The sequence below is a fragment of the Akebia trifoliata genome, chromosome 3 (assembly GCF_017979445.1).
Source record: "Akebia trifoliata isolate Shusen 1 chromosome 3, ASM1797944v1, whole genome shotgun sequence".
Classification (NCBI taxonomy): Eukaryota; Viridiplantae; Streptophyta; class Magnoliopsida; order Ranunculales; family Lardizabalaceae; genus Akebia; species Akebia trifoliata.
Window position 1 is genome coordinate 3,488,658 of NC_141377.1, and position 26,779 is coordinate 3,515,436.

General features: G+C 35.9%; 1 protein-coding gene across 1 annotated transcript; it reads left to right on the forward strand.

The window, feature by feature from the left end:
• Window positions 1-2,746: 2,746 nt before the first annotated feature.
• Window positions 2,747-26,324, forward strand: RST1 (ARM repeat superfamily protein). Its single transcript, XM_086433353.1, is given in 25 exon segments — window positions 2,747-3,596; window positions 3,695-3,778; window positions 5,293-5,569; window positions 6,620-6,870; window positions 8,522-8,696; window positions 8,876-9,063; window positions 9,181-9,281; window positions 11,232-11,307; window positions 12,867-12,998; window positions 13,112-13,193; window positions 13,684-13,710; window positions 13,713-13,755; window positions 15,175-15,343; window positions 15,501-15,631; window positions 15,728-15,819; window positions 16,748-16,842; window positions 17,247-17,462; window positions 17,632-17,709; window positions 19,790-19,972; window positions 20,385-21,281; window positions 21,357-21,653; window positions 22,975-23,637; window positions 23,773-23,920; window positions 24,685-24,803; window positions 25,495-26,324. Coding segments are annotated over 25 exon segments (5,565 nt in total). The 5' UTR covers window positions 2,747-2,918; the 3' UTR covers window positions 25,858-26,324.
• The last annotated feature ends 455 nt before the right edge of the window (window positions 26,325-26,779 follow it).

Genomic DNA, 26,779 nt, shown 5'->3' on the forward strand with positions numbered 1-26,779 from the left:
TGAAGAACTTGTAAAACTTTTTTTTGTTCTCGTGGGTATCTCCACCCTTCAGGCGAGACTAATCCCACAGTTGCATGCATCGCCCCTCGGATGGTCTTACGTGCAATCAGTTGAGCCGAGGGTTAATCGGACTTTGGATGGTGGCCCCAAGGAATTCATTGTTTCGTGAGGTTTTGAACACTTGACCTACCCTTCTTGAGGAGTGGCTTGCCATTTACTACTAGGCCAACCCCTTGGGGTTAAAGAACTCTAATCTGACTGTGTTTATAGGTTAAGGTTTTAGTGTATTTTTTTTTTCTTTTTTGAGGGGGGAGGGGGCGTTGCATTCATGTCTTAAACCCAATCTTGTTTACATCATTGATGCCCTACTTGCAAATAGATAAATTGAATAAGGATATTTTAGTCAAACAAAAAAGTCCCATAGGTAATAGATAAAAAATTAAATTATCATTTTACCCTTTTCTTTTGGCTTATTGCACTCACCAACACTTATAGAACTAAAATCTCCAAACCCACTTTTTCTTCTATTTTTCATTTTCTCTTTTTCTTCTTCTTCATATTCATCTCCTTTTGAGTTTTGTGAGAGATTGAATCAATGGAAATAAGATTTTATATTCCCCCCCCCTCCCCTCCCCTCCCCACCCCAAGTTACCTTAAAACGATGATTTTAAATCGAAGTTATTGAAGATTTTTTAACAATTATGTTCGTTAGGCTCAAATCGAACTAGTTGTAGCTCATTTGGTAAGTATTTATTGAATAGCATCAAATAGATTCAATAGGTACCTATATAAAAAAAAAAATTCCTACAGAACATTACTAAAATGATTCAATAGTATCTATCGAATCTTACAAAACACATTTTGTCGGTACCTACCGAACAAAACTTCCTCATGTGAACAACTTCAATTTAATGTGACAGTGTTAGGGTAAGAAAAATAAGCAACATCAAAACATAAAACCCTCGTTGAAGTCTTTTTAAAAGCAGATAAAAAGAATAAGAAGAAGAAATGAATAAGAGAAGAGGAAGACAAAGAAGACGACAAATGATTCACTACTTTTAGGTTGGTGAAATAAACAATTTAGGTTAGAGTACATTTAATAGAAGTGCAGGTAATTATTTTAAGGAAAATGCTGAGATGACACAGGGTATTTACTACGATTCTCACAATTCTGACGTGAGATGTGCATATAATCATAGATGTGTTTTCTCGCGATACAAGTAAAGAAACATCTATGGTTATGTACACATTTCCACGTCAAACTTGTGAGAATCACAGTAAATCCTGTGTCACCACAGCACGACTCTTATTTTAAAGTTAAGGTGAGTATTGCAAGAAAGTGGGTGCAAATTGACCCACCCAATCTTGACATCCACTAAACACATGGAAGGTAATGTCCAAATTAATAAAAAATGTTACCTAGAAATAACTTTTTTTCCTTTCAACCCAAATAAGAGGGTATTTTGGTCATTTTGTGTAATGAATACACGTTAAAAATTTAATTTCCCACCAAAAAAAGCCCTCACTTTTTTTTAATACTAAAAATACCACTAATTATTTGTCCGAATCTAGAGGTACTTAAAGTGATCCAAAATTCCAAACCGTTATGCTCAAGTTGTTCAAGTCAGTGGACACTTTTATATCGAACAACCAATTAGATAACAACACGTGGGATACAAAAATTCTATCCAAATCCATAATCAAGTGTGCCGGCCGAAATTCATCAAAATAGATTTTTATGAATCCCTACAAAATTGGTCTTTCTCTTCTCATATCAACCGCTAATTTGAAACTCGAACTATAAACAAATTCTTGTTCAAAACCAACTAGGTTTAATCGGTCTCATTAATACTCGTCACCAAAATTAGGGCTGTCAATGGGTGGGTTCGGGCCGGACTTGGTGGAGTCATAACCCGGCCCTAAAGAGATGGGCTCTAGCTAAATCAGTCCTATATCTTTATGGGGCCAAAGTCGACTTAGCCCTAGCCTGACCCTAATGGGCTCGGGCTGAAAAAATGAATTTTAAAGATTATTCAATCAAATCTAAAACTATTGTCTTATTAACCTATGGTAGTTGTAGAGGAAAGTTAATTAATAACAATTATACAATGCATTTTACATTTATTTAAATTATACTATAAAATATTCAAGTAACTAAATATATAACACATATATCTATAAGATCTAGTAGTGGACTGGGTCGGGACTAGGGTTGTCAACGGATGCTTATCAGTTCGAATACAACAATATCTGAATATGAATCCGAATTGTTATCTAATATCCGAATTTGAATAATTTGTATATTAAAAAAAACACAATTTTTTCTTATCCAATTGATTTTTCATTATAAAAAAAAACCTATTATATATTATATTATGTATATAATAAATAAATAAAATAAATAATATATATTATATTATTTATATAAAAAATAAATAAAATAATATATATTATTTCGAATTGGATATTATCATATTTGAAATGTTAATATTAGAATTCGTATCCGATAAGGATTTGAATATATAAAACTATCCGAATTTGAATTCAATATCCAAAATTTTTGTATAACATCCGATTGTTTGAATCGGATTTGAATTTTCGACTATCCATTGACACCCCTACCTGGGACTATTAAGCCCTAGCCCAACCCGAAATTGACGGGCTGAAATTTATTGAGCCAGGCCCTACCTTGGCGGGTTCAATACGGAGGCCTTGTTTTATCGGGCGGGCCGGGCTCGCGGGCCATAGGCTCAATTGACACCCTTAATCAAAGTTGATGCCCCAGAATCTCTCCACCAACATTGTGTTAAAGTACGTGTAGTACACGAAACAACACACTCTCACCACTTATACAGATTAACGACGAACAATTTTTAATTTTCCCACCAATTTCTCTCTCTCTCTCTCTCCATCGAACTATGGATTCTTACTCTCTCCTTCTCGAAAGAATTCGATTCCCCCAACCTTCGATTCAAAGACACGCAGTTATTTCGATCTTCGAAAAGCTTCGATCTGCTCCTTCGGTTCTTGATTCGGATTCAAATCCAGGTCGAGAGGCCATATCTCAATGTCTTTACTCCAATTCCATTTCTGTTATCGATCAATCAGTTAAAGAGATCTGTCGTCTCGTAAGAGAAGCCAAATTAGATCTTTCTCGTGGTTTATTAGAACTTCAATCGGCTCTAGAGAGTTGCGATTCGCGTTTCGTTGATGTTTTTGTTAAAGGGATTGGTTTTCTAGTTCGATTTTCGTTCCAGAAGAATGAGTTGTTGTGGAGTTTCGATAATTTGGAGAGTCATCCATTCGTTAAGGTTCTTTCGTGTCGAATTGAAGTTCAATCTGAACTTGTGCAACAAGTTCTACTGCTTATTTTGCAGAATAAACAGATGGGGGATTCCAAAATTTGCAATTTCTTAAGACCCTTTTTGAATTTTTTGATTTTGAGGATACCCTTTTCGGGTTCTTCGGCTTTGTTCGCGAAACAGTTAGTATCGTCCATTGCCTCGCTCTGTTGTTCGTTTCGGTCTGAGGTTGCCATGCCTCTTATCAAATTGTTAATGGGATGCTTGCAATACTTGCCACGCAAAAGTGCAGAAGTAAGTGATCTTGAATGAGTTTGTAGTAAAATTCATAACTTATAATATTCAAATTTGTACATTTGACATTAAACCCTATCTGATGAAATTTTTCTCAGGATTTCAAGGAGATATTTTGTTTTGCTGAGTATATGGTGGATGCATTTACAGTGGTCTTGAAGCATGCAGTTGCGGCTGGATCGGTACGTCTAGTATTTTACTTTAATTCAGCAATATATATATTTGGTAAGTAAAAAAAAATCATTAAAAAGGAGGTGGACGAGACCAGGCAATATTACAATACCCAACACGCTTCACATCCCAAAGCACTATTGTACACAGATATTTCAAAGTTTTTAATTGGAATATTACTCAAATTGAAAGACCCCTTAACCATTTAATTTGTTAATAGAACGAATCACATTTTTTACCAATAAACTATGGGTTTTGTTGGGACACACGTTAAAGTGCAATAAATACACTTTGGAAATTGGGATCTGAGGGTACTGTGGTAAAAAAACAATATTTTAAAGGGCATTTTTGGTACAAAATCCAAGTTCCATAGTCTATTTATTGCACTTTAATGTGTGCTCATTAACAAGACCCATAAACTATACCCGCCACAAAGTGATTATTGTATATTGAGGAATTGTCCATACGTAAGATCATAATTATTGATACGGGCCTTTTCCACAGAAAAAGGGAATCTTTTGTTACAATAGAACCAGAAGTGATGTGGATTATTCAAGAATCGAAGTCGATTTGCTTTATAAAAAGAAGATATCAATGAACTTCTATGAAATGGTTTCACGGGATTCAGCCAATTGTCTCGATCGTGGGATATCATTGAGAAATAGGAATCAGTGTTATCAAAGGATTTCCTGCGATTCTTTCTAGTATGGAATAACTCAATCATCCACTTTGGTTTCTTATTGAACAAAAATGGTGATATTGTTCCTCCATTGATCAAGAATTTCGATTTTTTGAAGTATCATGATCATCCAATAAGAAGGGTTTCAATTTCTTCAAACAATATAGTTTTCAAAGAATTTAATTTTGTCAATTCATTTGTGAAATTTGTTGGGGTTGTTAGATTAACTCATACAGTACAAATGTATTACATATTGTATGTTTGAGCTTGATTCATTAGATGTATCCAATACTCTATTATTAATAGCCTTGATTGAGTTGGTCTGGTATGGGCGTAGTCACTGAGTCTGGGGTTTGGGAATAAGTTGGCAAGGGAAAAAGTCGGATAAAACAAAGAAAAAATCGAAATAGTGTTAGGATAATGTATTTTTTTTCTACTAAGTGGTGTTATTATTTATATCATCAAATCCTACTTTAAACTATCAGAATAAATGGTCTGCAAAAAAACCCTTTAAAAAGTGATGATTAAATCACGTTTTTTTTCAAGAAGTCATGATTTAATCACCAGTCTTTAAAATCGCGATTTAATCACGACTTTGATGACTATGGGTATGGGTACATTTTTTTAATCTGTGTATTAATCAGGTCGAGTAAGGATACATGAGTACTTACCAAACTTAACTCATTGACACCCTAGTCATTGTATACTTTTTTTTTTGATTTGGTGCCTATCCCCTTAGTTCTTAGGAAGCTAATCTTGATCACTTCTCAGATGAACTTGCTTATTTATATTCTTATTTTAGTTGCTAGACTTCATTTATATTAAGATTCTCATCCATTTTAACAGCCAACGAGTGAAGCTCAATTGTATGGTGTGGAAATGTTGGAGACTCTTTTATCATTATGCACAGATCTTGACAAGCACTACGGAGCAAAGGAATCCATCGTTGAACTATCAAAATACCTATTGGTCGTCCAGAAGGAGCTTCGCTTGCAATATCTACCCGAATTTTCTTCAGTTACAACTTCCTTATTTGTCATTCTCACTCAAGCTGAGTTTGAACACGAGCAGCTCTCTATACTGAAGCTCACAATTTTCTTGTTGAAGTGGAAAAGTGAAAGTGGTGTGTTCCTTTACTACTGTTCTGATTTCTGTCCAACTTGAGTTGAATTTGGTTCTGTCCATGTTTAAACCTTTCTTGCTTATAAAGGAACAACTATATATCTCCATGACACATTGTAGTTTAATCTTCTACCTAGTGTTTGCTTCCATTCATAATTTGTTGACCTGCACCTTTTCAGTTGGAGTTTGGCTGATTTGCTGCACCATGAGCAGTTCACTCTTCTAAATTGAAAACTACGCATTTTTTTTCTTCTTATTGAGTCCAAACTTAGACCTACAGATTTGTTCTCCTACCTCATTGAGCTCGTGAGATCTAAGTATTTGGGAATCAATTTTGTTGAAGTCATGGCTCATTGTATGGCCTAGCTATAATAATAATTCCTAATTATTAAAGTCAAGCATCTGATATGAGATTATTTCAATGAATATTCTTCCACTTTTGAAATGCTAGGATGGGTTACCTCTTCAGAATGAAGATGACTCTTAGAATGTTCCAGGGATAGGGCCATATTTCGTGGCCAAAATTCTTTATTTACTTGAGGATTGCCGAAATTTGACACATGAATATTGAATGCATACTCGTCCGGCATGTGATGGTGATGTTACACTTGCTCAACACCATGTCACTCTTCTCACTAAAAAGTGCGAGCATACAAACGAAATAAATAAAGGGGAGCTTATAAGCCTCTTGTGAACTAAGATGTTTGTTAGAAGAATCTAGGGATATGGCTCCCTTATGGATGGCCTAGATCGTTATGTATTAGTCAAGGATGACCAAATGCAACTATAATACATATAATTGAACATTTTAATAAAATACAAACGTAGTCATGTTAGGAGATAGCAAAGTTTTCACATTAACTTCCGACATGATATAACACTCTCTTCTTTTATCTGGGTTTGGGACCAGAGGAATTCAGGTTCAAAAGGCCAAAAAAATAAAAGATCTATTACAAGTCGTCAACCTTTACTCTGGACACATCCTTTTATAATGTTTCATTTTGTCCACTACTTGTAATATGCAAAAATGACTTTGTATTTGCTTTTGCAGAATATGTTGTGGGACAAGCAGCATGTGGTCTTAATGAAGAGCTTCTATTCATTTTGCCTGTCATCAACCTTCTGTCATCTCCTTCGAGATCTGTTAAAGCTGCAGCAACTGGTTTGCTTTCTGAATTGGAAAAACTTTTACAGGATTTGTTGGTTGCACGGAAGAAAGTACCAGTCGTCCAAGGCGGATTCCCATCTGTCAGCAAACCTCAATCTATTATTTGTAGGACTTTGCAATATCTGTGGTTCCAGGTATATTTTCTACCCATTCAGCTCAGTAAAACAAATTATATGTCCTATTGCTTATTTTGAATGCCTGTCACAATTGTTTGACTTGTTCGATTACTAAGATATAAATTGGATTTTTTTCATTAAGGTCTATAAATGTTTGTTTCAGTGATGATCATGTTAGCAGGAAATAGTTGATGCAATATGACTATGGTAATGCTGTATTCTATTAATCCACATTACTCCTTGGTCTGGATGGTTGCCCGTGAATCCTAAATTTCAAAGAGAAAGCTACACCAATCTCTCCCATTCCTATGCCCTGATTTTTTTTGGTTAAGTATAATTTTATTTCTGAAAAAAAAAAAGAAGGTCAACAAGACCAACCTGATACACAACATAAATAGAAACTAAACAAGACTTTACATATGAGATCACATCTAAACACGAAGTCCTCAAAAAATACACTCTCAAACTTCGTAAAGAGCTTACGCCATAAAAACCAAAGATCCAATAAGCTAATAATCACTTCTTGCAGAGAGTGCTCCTTCCCCTCAAAGATTCTGCTATTCCTTTCCTTTCAGATTCCCAATCACACAACAAAAGGAGTTAGGGATCTTTTCTCTTTACATTTTTTTCCAGCTCTTATCGTAAACCTTGATGACCTGCAATGAGTTTACCCTGCACAAAGTGGTCATTATCTCCTCGTGTTTGTTTTAGTCATGGAATACTGGATTTCTGCATTCTCCTGTAACTTTGGATTTTCACTGCATACGGTCATAGATTTCCTTTATAAGCCTCAATTTTGTTCAATGGGAATTCAGAGTTCAGACTAGCTACTACTGGATCCCAATTCTTTTACATCTTAGTGATATTTAGTTCCTTCCAATGCACTCGCATCCACATGTCATAGTTCGAAAAAGACAATTGCTTCCAACTACATTTTTAGATATTAGAAATTATTGTCTATAATTTTAAAGAGTTAAAAAACCATTAGACAATCTGTCACTTTAAATCATCAAAATTTCTAGATTATACTCATGTAAGCAAGCCAAGGAAATGACATTATGGTTTTTGGAGTCTCAACTAGCCAAAATCTAATTACTTGAGCACAAGGTTGGCGGCTTGGAACCATAATTTTTCTCCATATTAAAGGGAAAAAGTGTTATTTGTGTCTTTGTTATTCCTCGGATTGTTGTTACTCTTTTGAGGCGATGTTGCAATGCGAGAAAATAATGTCCTGGTTGTTTGATCCCCTTTTTGGGGTACCAAAACTTTCTTTTTTATTATTTTGAATGGGTTGCAGATTGAATGTCATGATTGCACACCTGTTTTTGAATACGTAATTCTCTTCCACCACATTTCACTTTTGGGATTTCAACTTAGAAATGGTATTCCTATTTATCAGAATGTTGAAGGGTTCTTTTTTCCCATGACCCCAAGCGTGTACCATTCAAGTAAAGGGTTCAATCATTTGTTTTGATTGGTATGTTCAGTGTTCAATCCTTGCGAATCTATTGGATGGAAAGATGTTGCAACATTGCTGTAATGATTCTTATCATGGCTTATTTTCTAACAAGAAAATTAGGATTCAAGTATATAATTGCTCGGGCAAACTTTATTTTATTGAATAGGGTTCCACTATTTTACTATATTTTTTCTTCCTTTTTATTTTCAGGAGAATCCTTCACTATCTGGATCTTACTTTCTTAGTTTTGCTTCCAATGGCAAAGCTGAGTTTAAGCAGATAAACAGGGAAATGAAATCATGGATATCTCACATAAGAGAATACTGCCTCATGATTATTGAAAGGAAAAAATCTCACCTGGTGGTGCAGGAAAATCTTTTAACAGGTTGGTTCCTTATTGAACTCTACCCATATTCTTATGCAATAATGAGGATTTCTTTAAATTCATATTTTCTATAAGTAAAATTTATTGAATCAAAGCAAAAAATTTCTTGAAATTAATATTATGTACTTAAAAAAAAATTATTCTATAACATAGTATAATCTCAATTCTTGTCATTGTAGAGATGCCTTTGTTGTTCAGTTCTGTACTTGCTGTTCTGGTCATGCACGACTCACTGGGGAGCTATGCTGTTGATTCTTTAGCTGCTATTGGCATTATGGATCCTAAAGTTGGCTTTCCACTGTTGCTAGCCATTCTTTTTTATAATAAAATTTTCTGCAATAACAAGGGTGGCTCTCATGAAAAATTGGTAAGTTCGTCAACGGCACTTATTTGCAGTTTTGTAGCATGTACTTAAGTCAGGGCTATAGTACCTTTCTTTCTTGGTTTGACCATTTTTTCGCTGTTACCTCAACATTTGTTGCAGATAAAACTATTGGAAATGCTTCCATCACTGGCTTCACATTCCGCTATGATACCATTTATTGTTCAGACCATTTTGCCAATGCTCCATGGGGAGGCAAAACCGTATGTGTCCCGTGTTTCATGTCTCTTTAGATTGAACTGATGAAAATCATCAATTTTTTATGGAAGTAATAAACAAATTGGTGATATATGATCCTTGTGCTTTCAAGCATACTTTCTTTTGCAGTCTTTTTTGACACTTCACCTTTTTTAATATTTTCTTTACTTTTATCAGTATTTCACATGGAATTTGCTAGTTGAATGGCAGTTATGTCACTATTGTTTTTGTGTCTTTTGATCCTTAAAAGAAACTTATTAGGAAGTCATTTTTGTATAGATCCTCAAAAAATTTCCGTGTATTTTTTGAATAAAATTTTCTACATATGTTTGGAACCCAGGATACTGGCTTAGTTCTAATAGGTGTGTGAAAGCCAATTACAGAAAATGGATATGGAGAAGTTGAGACCAACATACCAGAAGATTTTTGTCTTTAATGTGTTCCCTACTTTTACCTCTTCATGTTGCTGCCATATCATCCTAGTGTCTAGCTTCAATAGTTGTGTAGGATAGTCCAAGAAGGGAGTAGGTCACACCTCACTATATATCGGGATTCTGTTACATTTCTTTCTTTGTAGGACACTTCATGTTAAAGAAGCCACATGTACATATTTACGAGCAAACTGTGCTTGAAGTAGCAGGGGTAGCTTTGTGTTTTATCTCATCACATTGTTGAAGGATGGTAAATACTTGGTCCTGGTGCATTGAAGTGCTGTCTTTGTGCATGAATGAGAGATTCTGTATTAATGCTATTCTAGTATTCTTAGGGATGTGATAAATTTGCAAATTGCAACACCTTGCTTTTTGAGCATTCCCTATTTGTTGCATAGCTCTGTTGATTTCAAATTGTGGCATATTCATCTAAATTCTCTGAATTTAATATGAAAATGTTCATGCACATCATATTGTCATGGATTTGAATAACTGTTCAAGCTATCCTGAGACGACAGTGAAACACCCAGATGGTTAATTTTTATAGATTTTGAAAGTTTTTCCTTAGATAATTATAAGAAAACTACTTTTTGTTGGATCATAAAACCATATTTTCCTAATAAGGAATTTTCAAGTGAGGTGGCTCTAACTCTTGCCTAAGCCAAATCCATGGTTGTTTGGTCTCCGTTGCATCGGTTGAGGATCTTGGGTATGCGATGAAGTGAGAGGAGAGGAAGAGAGACTATAGGTTATGAACAGAAGAGTATGATGCATATTCCTTTCCGGATCTACATGTTTATTGGCTCCAAGAAACGAAAATGCCAAAGATGTACCTATTTATGACGTACATTTGTGGTTTGTCAGAGTTTTTGCACACATCATGGGATTTCTGGCACATATCTTGGCATGCTATCATTTCTGACAAACCTTCTCCGTCTTCCATTGGTGATCTAGTGATGGAATTGTCTTTTCCAAGGGGCAGGAAAGCACCGCCTGTAGGTTCTCCATTTCTAGTGAAAGCATCTCTCCATTACCAATCCCCCTCAGTCTATCAATTCCTTGGTGCTTCCAGAATTGATGATTTCACTAGACTGCAACATGGTGTAGCCGTATCACATATTTGGCACCATCATGGCATGTACTTCGTAGTCATGCACTCACACCAATTACAGTCATACGCTGCATAAATTTCACCTTGGTTGTTCTTGTGGTCCCTCACATTTCTTGCTTACAAATAGTTCATTAATATAAATATTAGGAAGCAACATGTATAGCTTTAGCTATTTAATTATACTACCTCAATTTTGTCTATATTGGACATTGGGTCTAATTGAGTTCCATTAGCAACAAGTATATATTTAAATGACACAAGATGTTATGCAAAAAGGAAAAACTAATCTAGGTTCTGATTGGAATTTTATTTGGATGCATTTTTGTTTAGTTAGTATGATTCTGCCACTTTTTTCTTCCTTTAAGAAAGAGAATGCATGCAATATTAACGTTTAATTTGGTTGCATATTTCAGAGTGTTGCGTGCTACTGCCACTCGTCTACTTTGTAAGACATGGGAGGTTACAGATCGTGTCTTTGGAAGTTTGCAAGTAAGCTTACCCTCATTCTTCCTTTGTTACTGCCTAATGGCATTGGCAAGTGTTTTTTCTCCTTGAGAAGTAGCAAAAAAAAAAAATTGAGTGGAAAACAAAATATAAATAGAAGGAATGCAACAAAACAGTAACATATTGTGCAATAAATTGTCTAAACAACAATCCAAACATTCCAAAGACATTGAATAGTCCAGAATAATGGCAACATGAAAAGCATAGAGAGGATCAAAGACAATGATGATATTGCAACAATCTAGGAGTTGCCTAAATTTGATTTTGTTGCTTGTGAACTGCAACAACGATTTGTATACACAATTTATGTAGGTTGTGTGCGAGTGTAATATTTTCTAGCATGTTTCTTTGTATTGGTGACATTGGGCTTGTTGCATCTAATTGAATGTTAACTTTGTGTTTCCCTACTTGAAACTTGAAAATGGAGAAATGGTGAACTTATTTTTGTGGATATAAATGATTTTATTGCTGGAAAGAGGAGGAGGTTGAGAAGACCTACCTAAAATACAAGCGAGTATGATCTAATGACTACCTCTCATGAAATCCCATCATAATAACAGATCCTCGAAATAAACACCTTTAAACTCATTAAGTAACCTACACCAGAAGAATAAAAATATCAAAATATTAATGATGACATTTTGGAGAAAATGCCCATATCCCTCAAAGATTCTACTGTTACTTTCCTTTTAGATTCCCTAGCACACAACAAAGGGCATTATATGCTATAAGATTCTCTCTCTATGTGAGAAGGCCTTAATCTATCAATTTTGGAACTATGCTAATACTGATTGGGAAACACCAAAGGAGTGTGGAAGAAGGATAGAAAATGCAACTACATCTTTCTAGCAAAAGCGCAATGAATTAACAGGCAATTGACTGATGCACCACTTGATTTACAAGGAAATAGAAGTGGACATGTAGAAACCTCGAACAACTAAATAATCTATGGTAAAAATTCCAAAAAAAAAAAAAAATGAAGAACGCCAACTTTGATAGGACTTTAGGACCCCAAACTGCAATTGCAGGAAAATCCAAAGAAGAGGTAGACACTAGAGAATTGTAGAAAGATTTTACCGAAAATACGTCTTCTTGGCTTCCCAACCGCACCCTATGATCCTTGACGACAGGAGCAATTGGGATGAGAAAGATTCGACTGATAAGTTCAGCGATGTCTTGGATCTTCCCTAAATCCGAAATCCCATGATAACACTTCCCCATTTCAAATTAAGAATTTGAAATGGCAAATTCTTTTTTGATGAGGTAGCAAAAAAGATGGGAACTGCAGACAAAGGGGTGAGTTACCACACCATTGGTCTTCCCAAAACCTCACTTTGGCTAATGACATCGGGCTTGTTGCTTCTAATTGAATGTTAACTTTCAAATTTCCCTATTTGAACCTAAAAGTTGGTGAAACAGTGATTCAGTACACTTGGCCGATGAATATCTTAGGTTCTCTACATTTTCTTTTCACATGTCATGTTTTTTAACTAATATCTTCTTCATGATTTAGTTCTCAATTGATTGTGGGTTTCTTTTTATAGGGAATTTTGCATCAAAAAGCATTTAATGAATTTGGATCTGATAGAGATATTTGTATGAGTATGGCTGCTTCCGTTCGTGATGTTTGCAGAAAGAACCCTGATAGGGGAGTGGACCTTATTTTATCTGTGTCGGTATGGATATTACAACAATTATTTATTTTTCTTTACCCCATGCCCCATTGGTTTGATTTCTCCTTTTTTTTTTTTAATTATATATATTCTTTTTATATTTATTTGGATTACAGGCATGCATTGAGAGCCGAGATCCTACTGTACAAGCTCTTGGTTTTCGAAGTCTTGGATATCTCTGTGAAGCTGATGTTGTTGGTAAATTTTTTTTACTTGTTGGCAGTTTTCTTAACTTTTAGATGTTCAGTTTTTATTTATTTATATATTATTATTAATAATAAAACAAAAACGATTTTTTTTTTGCATTTCCATTGAGTGTTGATTTGGGAAGATATTAAAAATGTATTCTTGTATAGCTATATATATTGTAAATTTGTGATGCCAATGAGAAATGCAGATTTGTTGGCCAAATGATTTCCTTAAGGCATGCTTTCTTGATGGATTTTCTTACCTTTTTCGGTCTTAAATAGATCATCTTTATCGATAAAATGAACTTAAAATTTTGAGATGTATGCTTCTTGTACTAACAATTTTCCATATGCAATTAAACTCGCTCAAGCTACTTATTCTCATTATTCCTTTATATATACAAACTGTGATTATTCCTCCTAGGTGGTGTTGTACAAACTGTGACCTGTAAATTGCCATATTTCTGAAATCTTATTCAACTAATACATTTCTTCTCCAGATTTTTATACTGCTTGGGATGTCATTGCAATCATGTGCTGGACTATTCTGTAAACCCCATTGTCGCACATGGGTAAGTATATTTGACTGAATTGTTTTTAGCCTTTAGAAAATCTTCATTTTTTTGCTTTATTTTTTATTCAAACTTGAACCCTCACACCACCTGCATATACATACACAAGCAATAACTTGAAAGGTCCGTGGCATGGTTATTTGCTTTATGTTGTCATTAGTGCTTTGCATGTGAATTCTTGGGCATGCAGTAAGATTGTGCAATAAAATTGTAATGTGCACTGATCCAGAGAGCTAACATGTACTTCAATAAGTTCACATTGCAATTTTTTTGCAGAGTTTGTAGACTCATTATTTTTCTTTGTATTTAGGATCAGGAGCGTATGGCTTATCAAGCATTTCTTTTGTTTATTTTTCCTTTACTTCTATGGATATGCAATCCAATAGAGAAGCAAAGGTTTTTCTGCATTTGCAAGAACGCTGTGGTACCTTTGTAATCTCGGTTATTTCATGTATAATTTTGTTACTTTTTTTAAAACTTTTATTGTTGTAAAAAATTTAAGTTTGGGTTAAACAAATTATTGGTTTTGAAGAAGAATAAAAAAATTATATTTTAATATTCCACATAATATAATACTTATGTTTCCCAAACACTCATTGTATCCAACCTTTTGACATCATTTGTGTCTTGCTCTCTTTCCTAAATCAATTACTGCTCCTGCCCCACCTATTTTGAGCAACTTAGGGGAATTCCTATTGAATTGATCTTTTAATCTTTTGTTTGAATTCTATGGGTAATTCAAAGAAGCCTTGATTTGGTTAATTTTATTTGTTTGAATGAGTACTAAGTATACGTAGAAGCCCATGAACAAAATACCTAAAGAGACGGAAGCCACCTTATCCCAAAAACAAAATGTTACAACTGCTAAGTCGAGCTAATGCCATTAGTTGTGGATTCCAAGGAATTCAGTGGTTGGGAGCTATTGATGAAGGATTCTATCACTGTTTAATGGCTTGACTAAGAAAGAACTCTCTAATGAATTTGAGTGGAGCCAATTTTACCAATAAATTAGCATATGTAAAAGTCTGCACCCCTTCCTGGTTATCACTGCTGCAAACATGTCAGCTCGAACTATCCAAAAATGACATGTTGAAATAGCATCTTATATGCTTGTATTTTTGGAAACCAGTATAAAATCTCTTGCCATGACATACTCAAGTATTTTCTTATCTCTCTAGTTTTGTTTAATGCATGATATCACGATTTCTTGTCCGCTTTTTTTTTTTTTTGAATGATTATCAGGGTTAAGGCAAGACCCCAAACCCTGATAATTGTTAAAAAAAGAAGTCCAAAACACTTTTTATTCCCTTAATCATCTTCTTATTCTATATTCTGTCTGATGGTTGGAATCACTTTTTTTTTTTGTTATTAGATCAAAATCTGATTACTTATTGAACAATACTCCCTTCTTATGAGCAGTGTATGCGTTCTCTTAAGATGGGGTGCAATGGATGCGGAAGTGTATTCAGAAGCTTCAAAGAGTGTTTTGGAGATTTTATGGGAAATTGGAACCTCTAGACACCAAGGATATGGATCTAAATGGGTAAAGGCACGGTCCTCCGCCTTTGATTCTATGACTAAATATGAGGTATGCTATGTCTCTGTGTTGGTTACATTGTTCTGCTGTTTACTTTCTGTTGCTAGTCATTCTTTTTAGGTCACTTCCACGCATTTTCGTGTCTTTGAGCTAAGGTCTTGCTGAGTCATGTAGATTTTCACTTATAGTGTGTATAAATGCTTCCCAGGTCGAGCATATTAAAAAAAGCATTCCCGATTTAAAAAAAAGGAACATGGAGTTGCTTATTTCTGAGGATCATCCTGACGTACTCAAGGCCTTGGAGGGATTTGAAGTCAAGATTATAACTTTCGAGCACACGTATGAATACATTTTATTCATTTTGTTATTTTCTTCAAATGTTCGAGGAAATGATTGAGGTTACTATACTGATAAGCTTTTTTTAATTGGGTCCAGCACTCGGCGTAGACTTGTAAAGGAGAAAAGAATTACTGTGAACAAGGTTGAAAAATTGCTGGATGTCCTTCCCCGGGTTATTTTTCCTTCAGGTATGAAGAAGTATTGACCTTTAAATAAATGTTGGTGTTTCCGCAATTCCAGTTGGTTGAGTGGAAAACACAAATTTTAATACCAAATTCTACACATCGAAGAATCACACCCAGCAGATGTGTTACACTTGAATATATTGGTGATATGCAAAATCTACATGTTTGAACAACTTCAATATAGAAATTTGAAATATGAGATCCACGCAATAACCTTCTGTTTGACAGAGAGATGGTGCAAGCTACTGTTACTGGTTACCGGTGTAGAAATTAGAAATTCCAGTGTTGTGGAACAAGGGACATGTTCATAGGTTACTATCTTCCGTTCTTGATAGCCAATGTGTTGTACTATCAACTAATGAGAAATGCAAGACCAAATACCTTAAATGCTTTGCACATACAATGCCATGAAGAACCAGAAAAAGTACCTCAAAAATTACATCTTCGACTTAAGTATTTTATTTTTTCCTTGTCCATGTGTGTGGAACAAAGATTTGCTGTTTAGAAATGTATGTGCTTAGCTGATGAACTAATGGCATGATGCCATGTGTATTAAATGAGCAAGAGTGATTAGTTGGTAGAGAGAAAATTTTGGAGCAGTTAAAGTGCTTTATTTTAGTATTTTTTTCAATACACATGGCGTCATGCCATTAGTTCATCAGCTTAGCACATAAATTTCGAAATAGCAAATCTCTGTTCAAGTGTGTGATGCCTTTAAGGTATTGTTTGCTGGCGTTCTTCTCAACTGATACCTATAATTTTTCCATTCATTAGACATGGCAAAGTGTGCGTGCAAAGGGCTTTCTGCTTTCATGATATCATCTCTAATTTTCTTCTATTCTTGATGTGGACTGTGGTAAAGGCTTAATTCTGCAAACCATTGTTATACATGATTTACTCTTCTGCTCAATATCATATTTTTTATTTGCAGGTAGAAGCAGCAGTTGTGCTAGAGAGTTGCCTGGTGCAGCTCTGTTATGCCTGTCCTTTTCTCCTAAAAAAGTACATGGCCAAGGGACATCTCAGGTATATTGACAAGATGCTTTACTTTGGAGCATAGTGACAAAGTTGGGGTTTGAGAATAATTCGGTCAGAGAAAGCTTCGAAAAAGGACGGCAACAATTCATTAAGTTAGGAAAGCATTGGATAAATTAAAAAATAAAGTAATTTCTTTAAATATAAAAATATAAAAAAATATGTATTTTATATATTAAATGACAAAATATCACTTAGAAAAAGCTAAAAAATAAAATTATTCTATGATTTTTTCAAAAAACTTAGTGATTTTTTTAAAAATCATGATTTAATCAACAACTATTAAAATCGTGATTTAATTGCAACTTTTTCAAAAAATTGCAGATTTTTGTCACTATGCTTTGGGGTGGAATTCTTTTCTTCTTCTGAATCTGGGATGTTTACTTGATCTTCAGGAATTATCAAAACTGCATTCTGCATATGAAAATACTCTATTGGAAATTGCCGAATCTCTGCAGCTGTCAAGAAATGTTTTGGTTGCTCTTCTCTCACTGCAATCGTGGAAACCCTTCATGCAACGTTGGATGAGGGAAGTCATCATGTTACTTGATGCTAAAGTGCCATCCAATGTGTCTGATATAACTTCAAAGGCTGCTAATTATATTCTCAAGGTTCATGATCCCTTCAGTCAGATTACTTTGCTAGTTGTTTCATTTTCATTCATCGGTCAGTTAAGATTACTATATTTGCAGAAGGCCCTTGAGGCCTTCTTTCTTCACAAGACATTGTAAATGATGATAAAGACTGTATTTTGATTGTTAGTCTCTTATTCCTATGCAGAGTATTTGGAAAATTGCTGAAGAATCCATTCCTCGATCTGCTGAGAACATAGCACTTGCCATTGGTGCACTGTGTATGGTAAGAAACTTTATATGTCGGTATACATTCTCAGATTTTATGGACTCAGATGTGTACAAGCTGAGTTTGGGTATATATATATATATATGGTGGATATGATCTCATCATGGAGATCATCCATGGCAAAAATCAGCCAATTTTGAACTTCTAACTACATTAAAAAATAGATTATAGATAAGCTCATTCTGAGTTTTCCATTCTACAGTTAAGTTTGATTCAATCTTTTAGAAGGTTAGAAATTTCAGAATGAGCTGAGTTTTGGTGAGGATGATCTTTGGTGGAGTTAGAAGTTTCAAAATTGGCTGATTTTTGGTGTGTATGATCTCTATGATGAGGAGATCATACCATTGATGATCTCCGTGGTAAGGAGGTAATCCTTGCCAAAACTTAGGGCTTGAGTCATCTTGATGCGGATCTTGCAAAATGTGCAAAAATTGTGTAAAAATACACGTTTACGAATATTACAGTTCATATCATCATCAAAGCCTTCTACCATAAATTTGGGATCAGCTAAACATATCCTATTTCTCCAATAGATTTAGTATAAGGCCAGGTCTTGTGTTGATTCAAGTGTGCTCATATCTGTTCTCACCATGGTTCAAAATTTCATGCAGTTAGCCGATATTTTTGAGGAGTATTTCAATTGCGGTTAAAACGAACACGAAAATTGGTCTTGAAACATTGAGTGTTTCATTAATGTTTGAATTAGGACTGTTTCAGTTTTTTTTTCCTGACCAAAATCTGAAACAAGATTTAAATCCTCGGTTTTCACTACCTCAAACCCCAACCTTTTTGGTCTTCCTCTCTCTCTTTTAGAACTGAACTTGCATGTTCCTTATAATTGGAGCTGCATTGGTCTTTATTGCACACAAGCATACCAACTCAATCGACCTTCCATTAGTTTACCACCTATTGTAGCTACTTCTACATTTTTATCTTCTTAGTATTTTCTCTCATCCGTTTCATCACCTTATCTCTGCTATGCTCAGTTTGTGAACATGTTATTTCTTGATTGCCTAACAGTCAGTCCCATGAAGCGTGGACTGTTGTACTACCATTTTATAAGGTTCTCCTTTTAATTTGCATCAAATGTGTCAATTACATAGCATTTCAGAAGCACACCTACACTGTTACCCTTCCTCTGTGTGGCTTTACAAAGATTGCATACTATATACCTGTCTTGGCACTACTTAATCTGAATTCTTTGGATTTTAAAGCAGCTCTCCTAATGATGAAACCTTTAAACTATGATAGAGATATGTACATTTGGTGTAAATGAAAGGGTATTATGCCCACCATTCAGTTGATTTCATTATGGAACAACAAAGACTTGTCTATCCCAAGATTTTAGGTTGGCTAAACGAATCCTCTTCCTACATTCCACTCTGTTCAAAGCCACGTCTTCTGTTATCGAGATATAGTCAAAATGTTAGTAACCATCTGATCCATCACATTGTTTTCAATAGCAAAAAATATGGTGACAGCCTAAAATAAAATCTAATGTTCGAATAATAGATAGCCTGCAGTTTGGCCTGGAGAATCTACCATCTGGGACATCTAAAGGTTGGTCCCAACCCTTCTGTACATGTGCCAGATGTACGGCACATGGGTGGAGAAGCTGGAATCTATTTTCTAAAGAGTTACCCTTATTATTTTGTAGTTGGCCCGAATTGAATTGTATTTTCCATGGAAAATATATATCTTCATTAACTTCACCTATGTATATGTTTTCATTTTTTGCTCGAAAACCCTTGAGGTCTCACCCCATCACCCATTTGCTTATGCATCAATAAATTTGTAACTTCATTGTACTAGATATCGTTGTATCTTTGACTGTAAATCATCACCAGGGATTTTAAGTTTCCAAATATTTAAATGTTTTTATGGTTCTTCTCTGGTATTTTTTTATAGTGAGCTAGTGTGTTTTAGGACATTAAGAATTTAGATAATCTGCTGTGCTGGCTTATCATAATCTGTACTCTTCTTTTTTTACTTGTTCTTATAATTTGTCGCTAGATTTGAACTTATGATGGGGTGCTTGTTTGCTCTCATTTCACTTGTCACCTCTTCTTGTTGTCAGGTTTTGCCTTCATCTGCCCACACAGTAACGACAACTGCTTCAGATCTCTTGTTGAAATGGTTGTTTCAGTTTGAACATGAACACAGGCAATGGTCAGCTGCGATTGCGCTGGGATTAGTTTCGAGTTGTTTACATGCAACCGATCGCAGGCAGAAATTTCAGATCATCACTGGTCTTCTTAAGGTAAACCGAGTTCTGGTGTGTATTAGCCTGGAACATATCATATCTGTAAAGAATGGTTTATTGGTGAGCTTACATGCATACGTACACAGACATTATGTGTTATGATATTGTGTCCTTAACACAAGATGTGAAAATAACACCCTGGGAGGTAGGGGTCTCTCAGGTGAGGTAAAGCCAGGCAATAAATTTTTTGTCTATTTATTTAGATCATGATATTGGAAAATAAAATAAAATTATAAAGTGAGTACTTATTTATACCACCATTGTTCCTCCACTTATGAACCATGAAGAATATCACAAGAAGGTGAACTTTGGCTGGAAAAGGCATTAATAAAGGAATCATATTTTAGGCATCATGAATAGTAAATTGAAATTGGCTTCTGCTTATGTGCTGGGTGGTTTGTGCCTTCAGGTTGCATCTAATAGCAAAAGCACTCTTGTCAAAGGAGCCTGTGGAGTTGGCTTGGGTTTTGCTTGTAAAGATATGCTTACCAGGGTTGAAGTTGCCAATGATTCTCACCTTGAAGAAACCAACACGGTGAAGGAAACCGACTTAGTTGGCAAGGTTGTTAGGACATTATCTCGGATAATATGCCAGCTGAGTCCATCTTCATTCGATTCCCTTCAAACCCTCTGCAAATATTTGCCGTCTGATACAAGTGATATGGATCGAGACACAACTTCTGATTTTCCCTATAACAACACAGATAACTTGGAGGAAGATGTGTGGGGTGTTGCAGGACTAGTCATGGGTTTGGGGAATTCTATTAGTGCAATACACAGAGTTGGCGGACACAATGCCGTGATCATGATAAAATCTTTGCTTAAGTCATGGATTCCACATGTGAATCCTGCTGGTTGGGATTCATGTGTCTCCAATGTAAAATCGGAGATTCTATTATCTGTGGGCTCCTGTCTTGCACTTCCCACGGTTGTGGCCCTTTGCCAGAGAGTCGAACTCATTGATGACAACGAAGTAAACCGTCTGATCAATGGCTACAGAGAACTAATTTCTGAACTTTTATCTGTCAAGAAATCTGGCACTTTCCATCAGAGTTTGTTGATGGCGTCGTGTATTGGAGCTGGGAGTCTACTTTCATGCGTTTTGGATGAAGGGGCGTACAATGTGAAATCTGAAGACGTAAAAAGTTTACTTGAATTATTCAGAAAAAGTTACACTAACCCATATCCTCCCACTGTCCACTTTGGTGGGATGCTTGGAGTTGTTAATGCATTGGGTGCAGGAGCCGGAACTCTTACTTGCTCCTATATGAAGCCTGCCTCTTTACAAACTAGTTATGGACAGAAGGTAGTGTACTCTTCAATTTTGATTACCAATTTGAAATCATTTGTGTATCTGACTGCATCTAGCTTTATTCTGCAGGAATCATCTTATATCAGAGGACCCATACTTTCAACACCTGTCTGTGAGCCACTCTCGACATCATTGATGCAAGAGATATTTATAGTTGCACAGAATACTAAGGACCATGAACTGCAAAAGTATGCATCATGGGCAGTTTCATTTCTTAGACATCGGTGGTGGTCCAAGGATCTTGAAGCTTTGAAGAATAGTTCCCAGAGTGATCCAATTGACTCCCAGCCTGTTTCACAAAGCTTTCCAGAGGATAGTGTGGTCTGGCAGCTATGCTCTTGGCTTATGGATCTTGAATGTACCGAGGTTGGTTTTCCCCTTTCTTCTGAAGAGCTTATACTAATCTGATTCGCCTCTATATTATATGTACTTTTTGTTAGGTGCGGCCTTTTTCTTTGAATATGGGGTTTTTACACTTTAAAACAACAGTTTCATCTTCATGCATGGTTCCCTAATAACTTACTCATCCAATTTCCCTACACTAGTGGCGTGGCATGTCTAATATCTTCTACCCAAATAGAAACAAAGTAAGGTGCACCTGATGTGTAATAATGTTTTAGTGTGTCCGTCCGTGAAGTTGCAACTCAATTTTCAAAACAAACTGTGTTAGAGTTATTTGAGGAATACATTTGTGTTTTTGTATATTTTATCAGATGTAGCCAACCCAAGATTTTGGGACAAGGCTTTGATGATGATGATACTTTTTCAAATTAGCCTGGATTAATACTCTTGAACTTTCTGTGTGTATGCTTTGTAAAATTGGTTGGTTTGAACATCAGGGTTGAAGTTGCCTTGCTTCGTATTCTTTTGTTGGTTTTGTGAAGAATGTTTATTTGCCTAAAAAGTTTTGCTGCCGTAGTTTGACTAGTCCCTCTCTCTCTTAATTTCCCTATTTGTCTCGTTTTTTTTTTGTTGGTAAAAGGGGGTCGAGATGACCAACCAAAGGATACTGGATCAATAATGAGGAACAAGGAAGGAGGACCTCCAAAACCCATTCACTCCAACTCTATCGGTCTGAGATCCTACTCACCCAATCCCATCTCCCCAAAAGATCCTTAAAAATACCCCTGTAAATTCCTTATAAAATGTGCACCAAAAGAACATAAACCCCAAGATGGAACTAATATTATCCTGAGATGAAAGCCCTCTAATTTTCTGCGAATATCCATGGATTTTTCATCCTTTGAATCTAAGTTGAGGAATCAAACTCATTAAAACAAATTTCCCTTGAACATTTCTCTTGAAAAAGTTGAGCCAAGCATTGAAATTTAGTCTTTCTCAACAGTTATAATTGAAACTCTGAAGTTCCCTGTGTCAGCTATAATGGTACAAAAAATTCCTTTCATAGATTTCATTTTTCATTTGGTTGGCGGCGGCAAACAAAGTCCCAAGTATTAATAATCTTATGACCCCATGTGAACAGTTATAATTGAAACTTAGAAACTTAACTTTCTGATGATCTTAGGACATTATCTTGGTTACCTCAACCTGTCATAACTCAAGTCTTCCAATCTCTTTTCATTAGGAGCACTTAATCAACTTATTACCTTACTTTCTAATGCATCTCTTGATAACTACTACTAATTAGTTTTTTTTTTCTTCATCTTCTCGACTTTCTGAAATCTAGGAGGGCACCATCACACATGTGAACACAGTTTCAACTGTCTTTAGGTGCTTGTTACAAGCTCCAAGGTTACCATCCTTGGATTGGGGAGCCATCATCAGACGCTGCATGAGATACGAAGAACAAATCTCTAACAAGCTATCCCGAGATCAAGATCTTAAGAAAGGAGCCCTTAGAGAGGATTGTGTAAAGTTTGCATTAGCTCACGCAAACCATCTTAATTCCCTCTTATTTTTCTTGGACGAGCTTTCCGACTTGTCCAGGTTCAAGACCCTTGAACTGAACCTGAAGACGTGTCTGCTCTGCCGTATCGCTGACCTGATAAAAATCTTCTCGGATTCCCGGATCGAGAAACTGTTTGACGATATGGCTGACTACTTCAGTTCTTCGTCTTCTTCGTACCAAGTTTATAACCAAGATCAGAAAAGCTTCTTACGTGTTTCATTCTGGGAGGGTCTGTACCATTGTCTTGATGAAGACGTTGACGAGTCCTCAAAGTACACAAAGAACATAGAAAAGTGCATGGAGGTTTTGTTTGCTTTGCTGCCCGCAATGCACTTCGATGCCAACCAAAGAACTGATCAAGAAAATTCTATAAAGGAGTGGTCGGAGGCTGTTAGGTGCATAGGGAAGGCTCGACAGGGTTGGTTAATAGATCTTTTGGAGGTACTTAAATCTGTTTAAACAACAATTAAATACTGAACAAAAAAAACATATCCATGCTGTATAAGAGCTTGTTTTGGCCTCTGAATTTCCTGTTTGATAGCAATACTTATGAAGTTTAGTTGTTATGTCGGACAGGTTCCAGAGATTGGTCTAGTACAAGGTGGCCAATTTACTGAAGTTGTGAAAAGGATCCAAGCAAGAGCCAGGCTAGCTATGATCGGTTGCATTCCATATTCAGAGTTAGTAAAGCTTAAAGCTTATATACTCAATATGAAATCAGATGGTTAGTTTCTCTCCGTAAACAATAACTTCCTCTGGAGCTGATCCTTGCATACATAAATTGTCACATAAATAAAATTAATTTCTGTATGATTGCATATATGCATTCATGCAGACATCATGCTGTATAGGGCTACAACCTTGGCAAGTTGGACGGTAGACTCAGGCTCAACTCAAGTGGCAGAACCCTCAACCCGATCTCAACTCAGCACTAGCATTGAGGCTGAGCTCATTAACCCAAGCTCAATCCGAGCTTGAGCTTCTAAACTCGTGTTGAGCTCGGGTTAATACGAGTTAGGTAGTTTTGGGCAGGTTGGGTGGGTTGGGCTCGTTGAACAGGCCTGATTTTGTTTTGATTAGCAGAGAAATATTATATATTAAACAAGAAATACAATTAAAATAAATATAAATTTTATATCCTAAACAATAAATAATTAAAATGACTTTAAAATTAACCAAAAATATATCTTTAATATAAAAATATCTACTAATATATAACCTTGGGTTTGGGTTGAGCTGGGTTTTCTGAACCCTCAACCTCAGCTCAACCCAAACTAAAGTCAGGTTGCATTATTCTAACCTGGGCTCAACTCATGTTCTTCATAACTCGGCCCAAGCTCACCCATCAATTGGGTTGAGCCCGGGCCAGCCCACCCAAGTTGCAGCCCTATGTCTGTATGATTGCATTTCATTATCTGATGACCCAAACATCAATAGCTGCATGCATGTGTTTCTAATGCAGATTTTGAACCTTTTTAATAATCACAGGTATCTGGAATGTGCTTGAAGAAGTTGTTGCAGCTCTACAACGGGCAGACGGCAGTATCAAAAGACAGTTGCTTGTTGATGCAGTGGAGATTAGCTGCGCAACGAAGTATCCTACCACGGTATGCACTTTAGTTCTTGACTTTTGGAATTAGTATCCAATAAGAAATGATGGGTGACCTTAACTTGGGCATCATGGATGAGTTTGTCATGTGTCAGGTTCGAAAGTGAGTACTTATTTTCATTTACTTTCTCGAAGATATCAAAATATAATACAATATGGAGAACAATAATACTAAACTGACTCAAATACACTCGACTGAAGTGGAATGTGCACAGAACCATAGATTTTTTTTTCCTTGTGTATCTCGAGGAAACAAATCTATGGATCCATGCACATTCCACATCACTTGAGTGTATTTCAGTATCTATTATTTTTTGAGTCAGTTTAGTACGGCTCTCTGGAGAAATATGAGATCCTCACCTTGACCATTGCATGTGGTGCCCACCCACTAAAAGTTTTTTTTCTTTCCCTCCCTTGTCTATATAAGAGTGCAATTGATAGGCAACACATGCTGTTATCTTCATGAGTCGTGCTGGAGTAACTGTGCAGGACACTGCCATAGACTTTGCTGATTTGGAGATGCACACGAAACCATAGATTTTTTACCATATCTCCAGGAAAGGATCTATGGTTCTTTTGCACGCCTCCATGTCAGCACAGTGTCTAACGCAGTCACATCAGATTTTCCTATCCTCATTTGCAACACAATCTTTTTTATTTTAATAATATTTCTCCATTTTCTCTCGCAGGCAGTGCAGTTTATCGGTCTACTATCAAGTAGTTGCAGTAAATATATGCCACTTTTGATTATGGATCCAATTGCCGTGTTGAGTGACTTGCCCATCACACTCCCTTCTCTTCTATCAGACAAAAGCTGGACGGTTGTTGCAGAATCAGTTGTTTTAAATCTGTGGAAATCAACTGAACGTGTTTATAACTGGGCCAAACATTTAGATAGTGTTGAAGATTCCGCCACCCCGCAGTCCATCGACAGAAGTGAAAGTAGTACAGCTGTTTTTCTCACTCGTGTGATGCATCAAACGTGTGTTTCTTTGAAAGACTACCTGCCACTTGACATGCAGTTGAGACTCACAAATATGGTCGTTCCCTGATTATAATGGATTCCGAGCATTGTGAAGGGAAATTTACATTAAAGAGTCAGAATTTAGCCGAGTTGGCCCATTCGTCGAGGATCCCAGCACCAAGTCCCCAACAAATGAGCTTTCGGGGTCATTGTTGTGGGTGATTCAAGCTATGTTGTTAGTTGTACTTGGATCGCAATTTTAGATCAACAATGAGCAATCTTCCTTGTATCTTCGAACATCAGAAAATGACTTGGGAGGATAAACCGAGTTCATATGGTTGGACCCTCGCTATTGTTTCCCGTTAATCAATCTTTTCGGGGCTTTTATATTTTTTCCTTTGTTCTTGTATTATTTCTTCAATGTAAAGGTTCCCTTTTGTGGGCTACCATTCAGAGTATTCTGACTTTTTTTTTTTTTGTAATCATGTACATTAGAGGCTTCGCAAAATGAATCTTTTGTATAGGTTTTCAATGTGAATGCGGGGTTTTATTCAAGTATTACTACACAGGTTTTACCACCAATGGATACCAGTTTTCCAGCCAAATCAAATCCTCTCAAATTAGTTGAAATTGAGTCAATATTGATCCATGGATATATTATATTTCAAAAATAATTAATGGTTGCAATCAAATAATTTCATTTTTATCAGTCACAATCATTTAAATTCTTATAAAACATTTGTATATAAGTGAAAACACCCCCCCCCCCCCCCCCCCCCCCCACAAATATATTCAAACAGGCCAAGTTTTTCAAAAGAATAATGATTTTCTGATGCCCTCTTTGACATATGCCCCCATCATAGAACAGTAGATCATTTGCCTTGAGATATGTAAAATCATAAATATTTTCTTGTGTATCTTGAGGCAAATGATCTATGGTTCTGCAATGGGGGCATCAGATTATCGCGACTCTTTTAGAAAATAGGCTTGATTCACTGCAGAAAATTCAC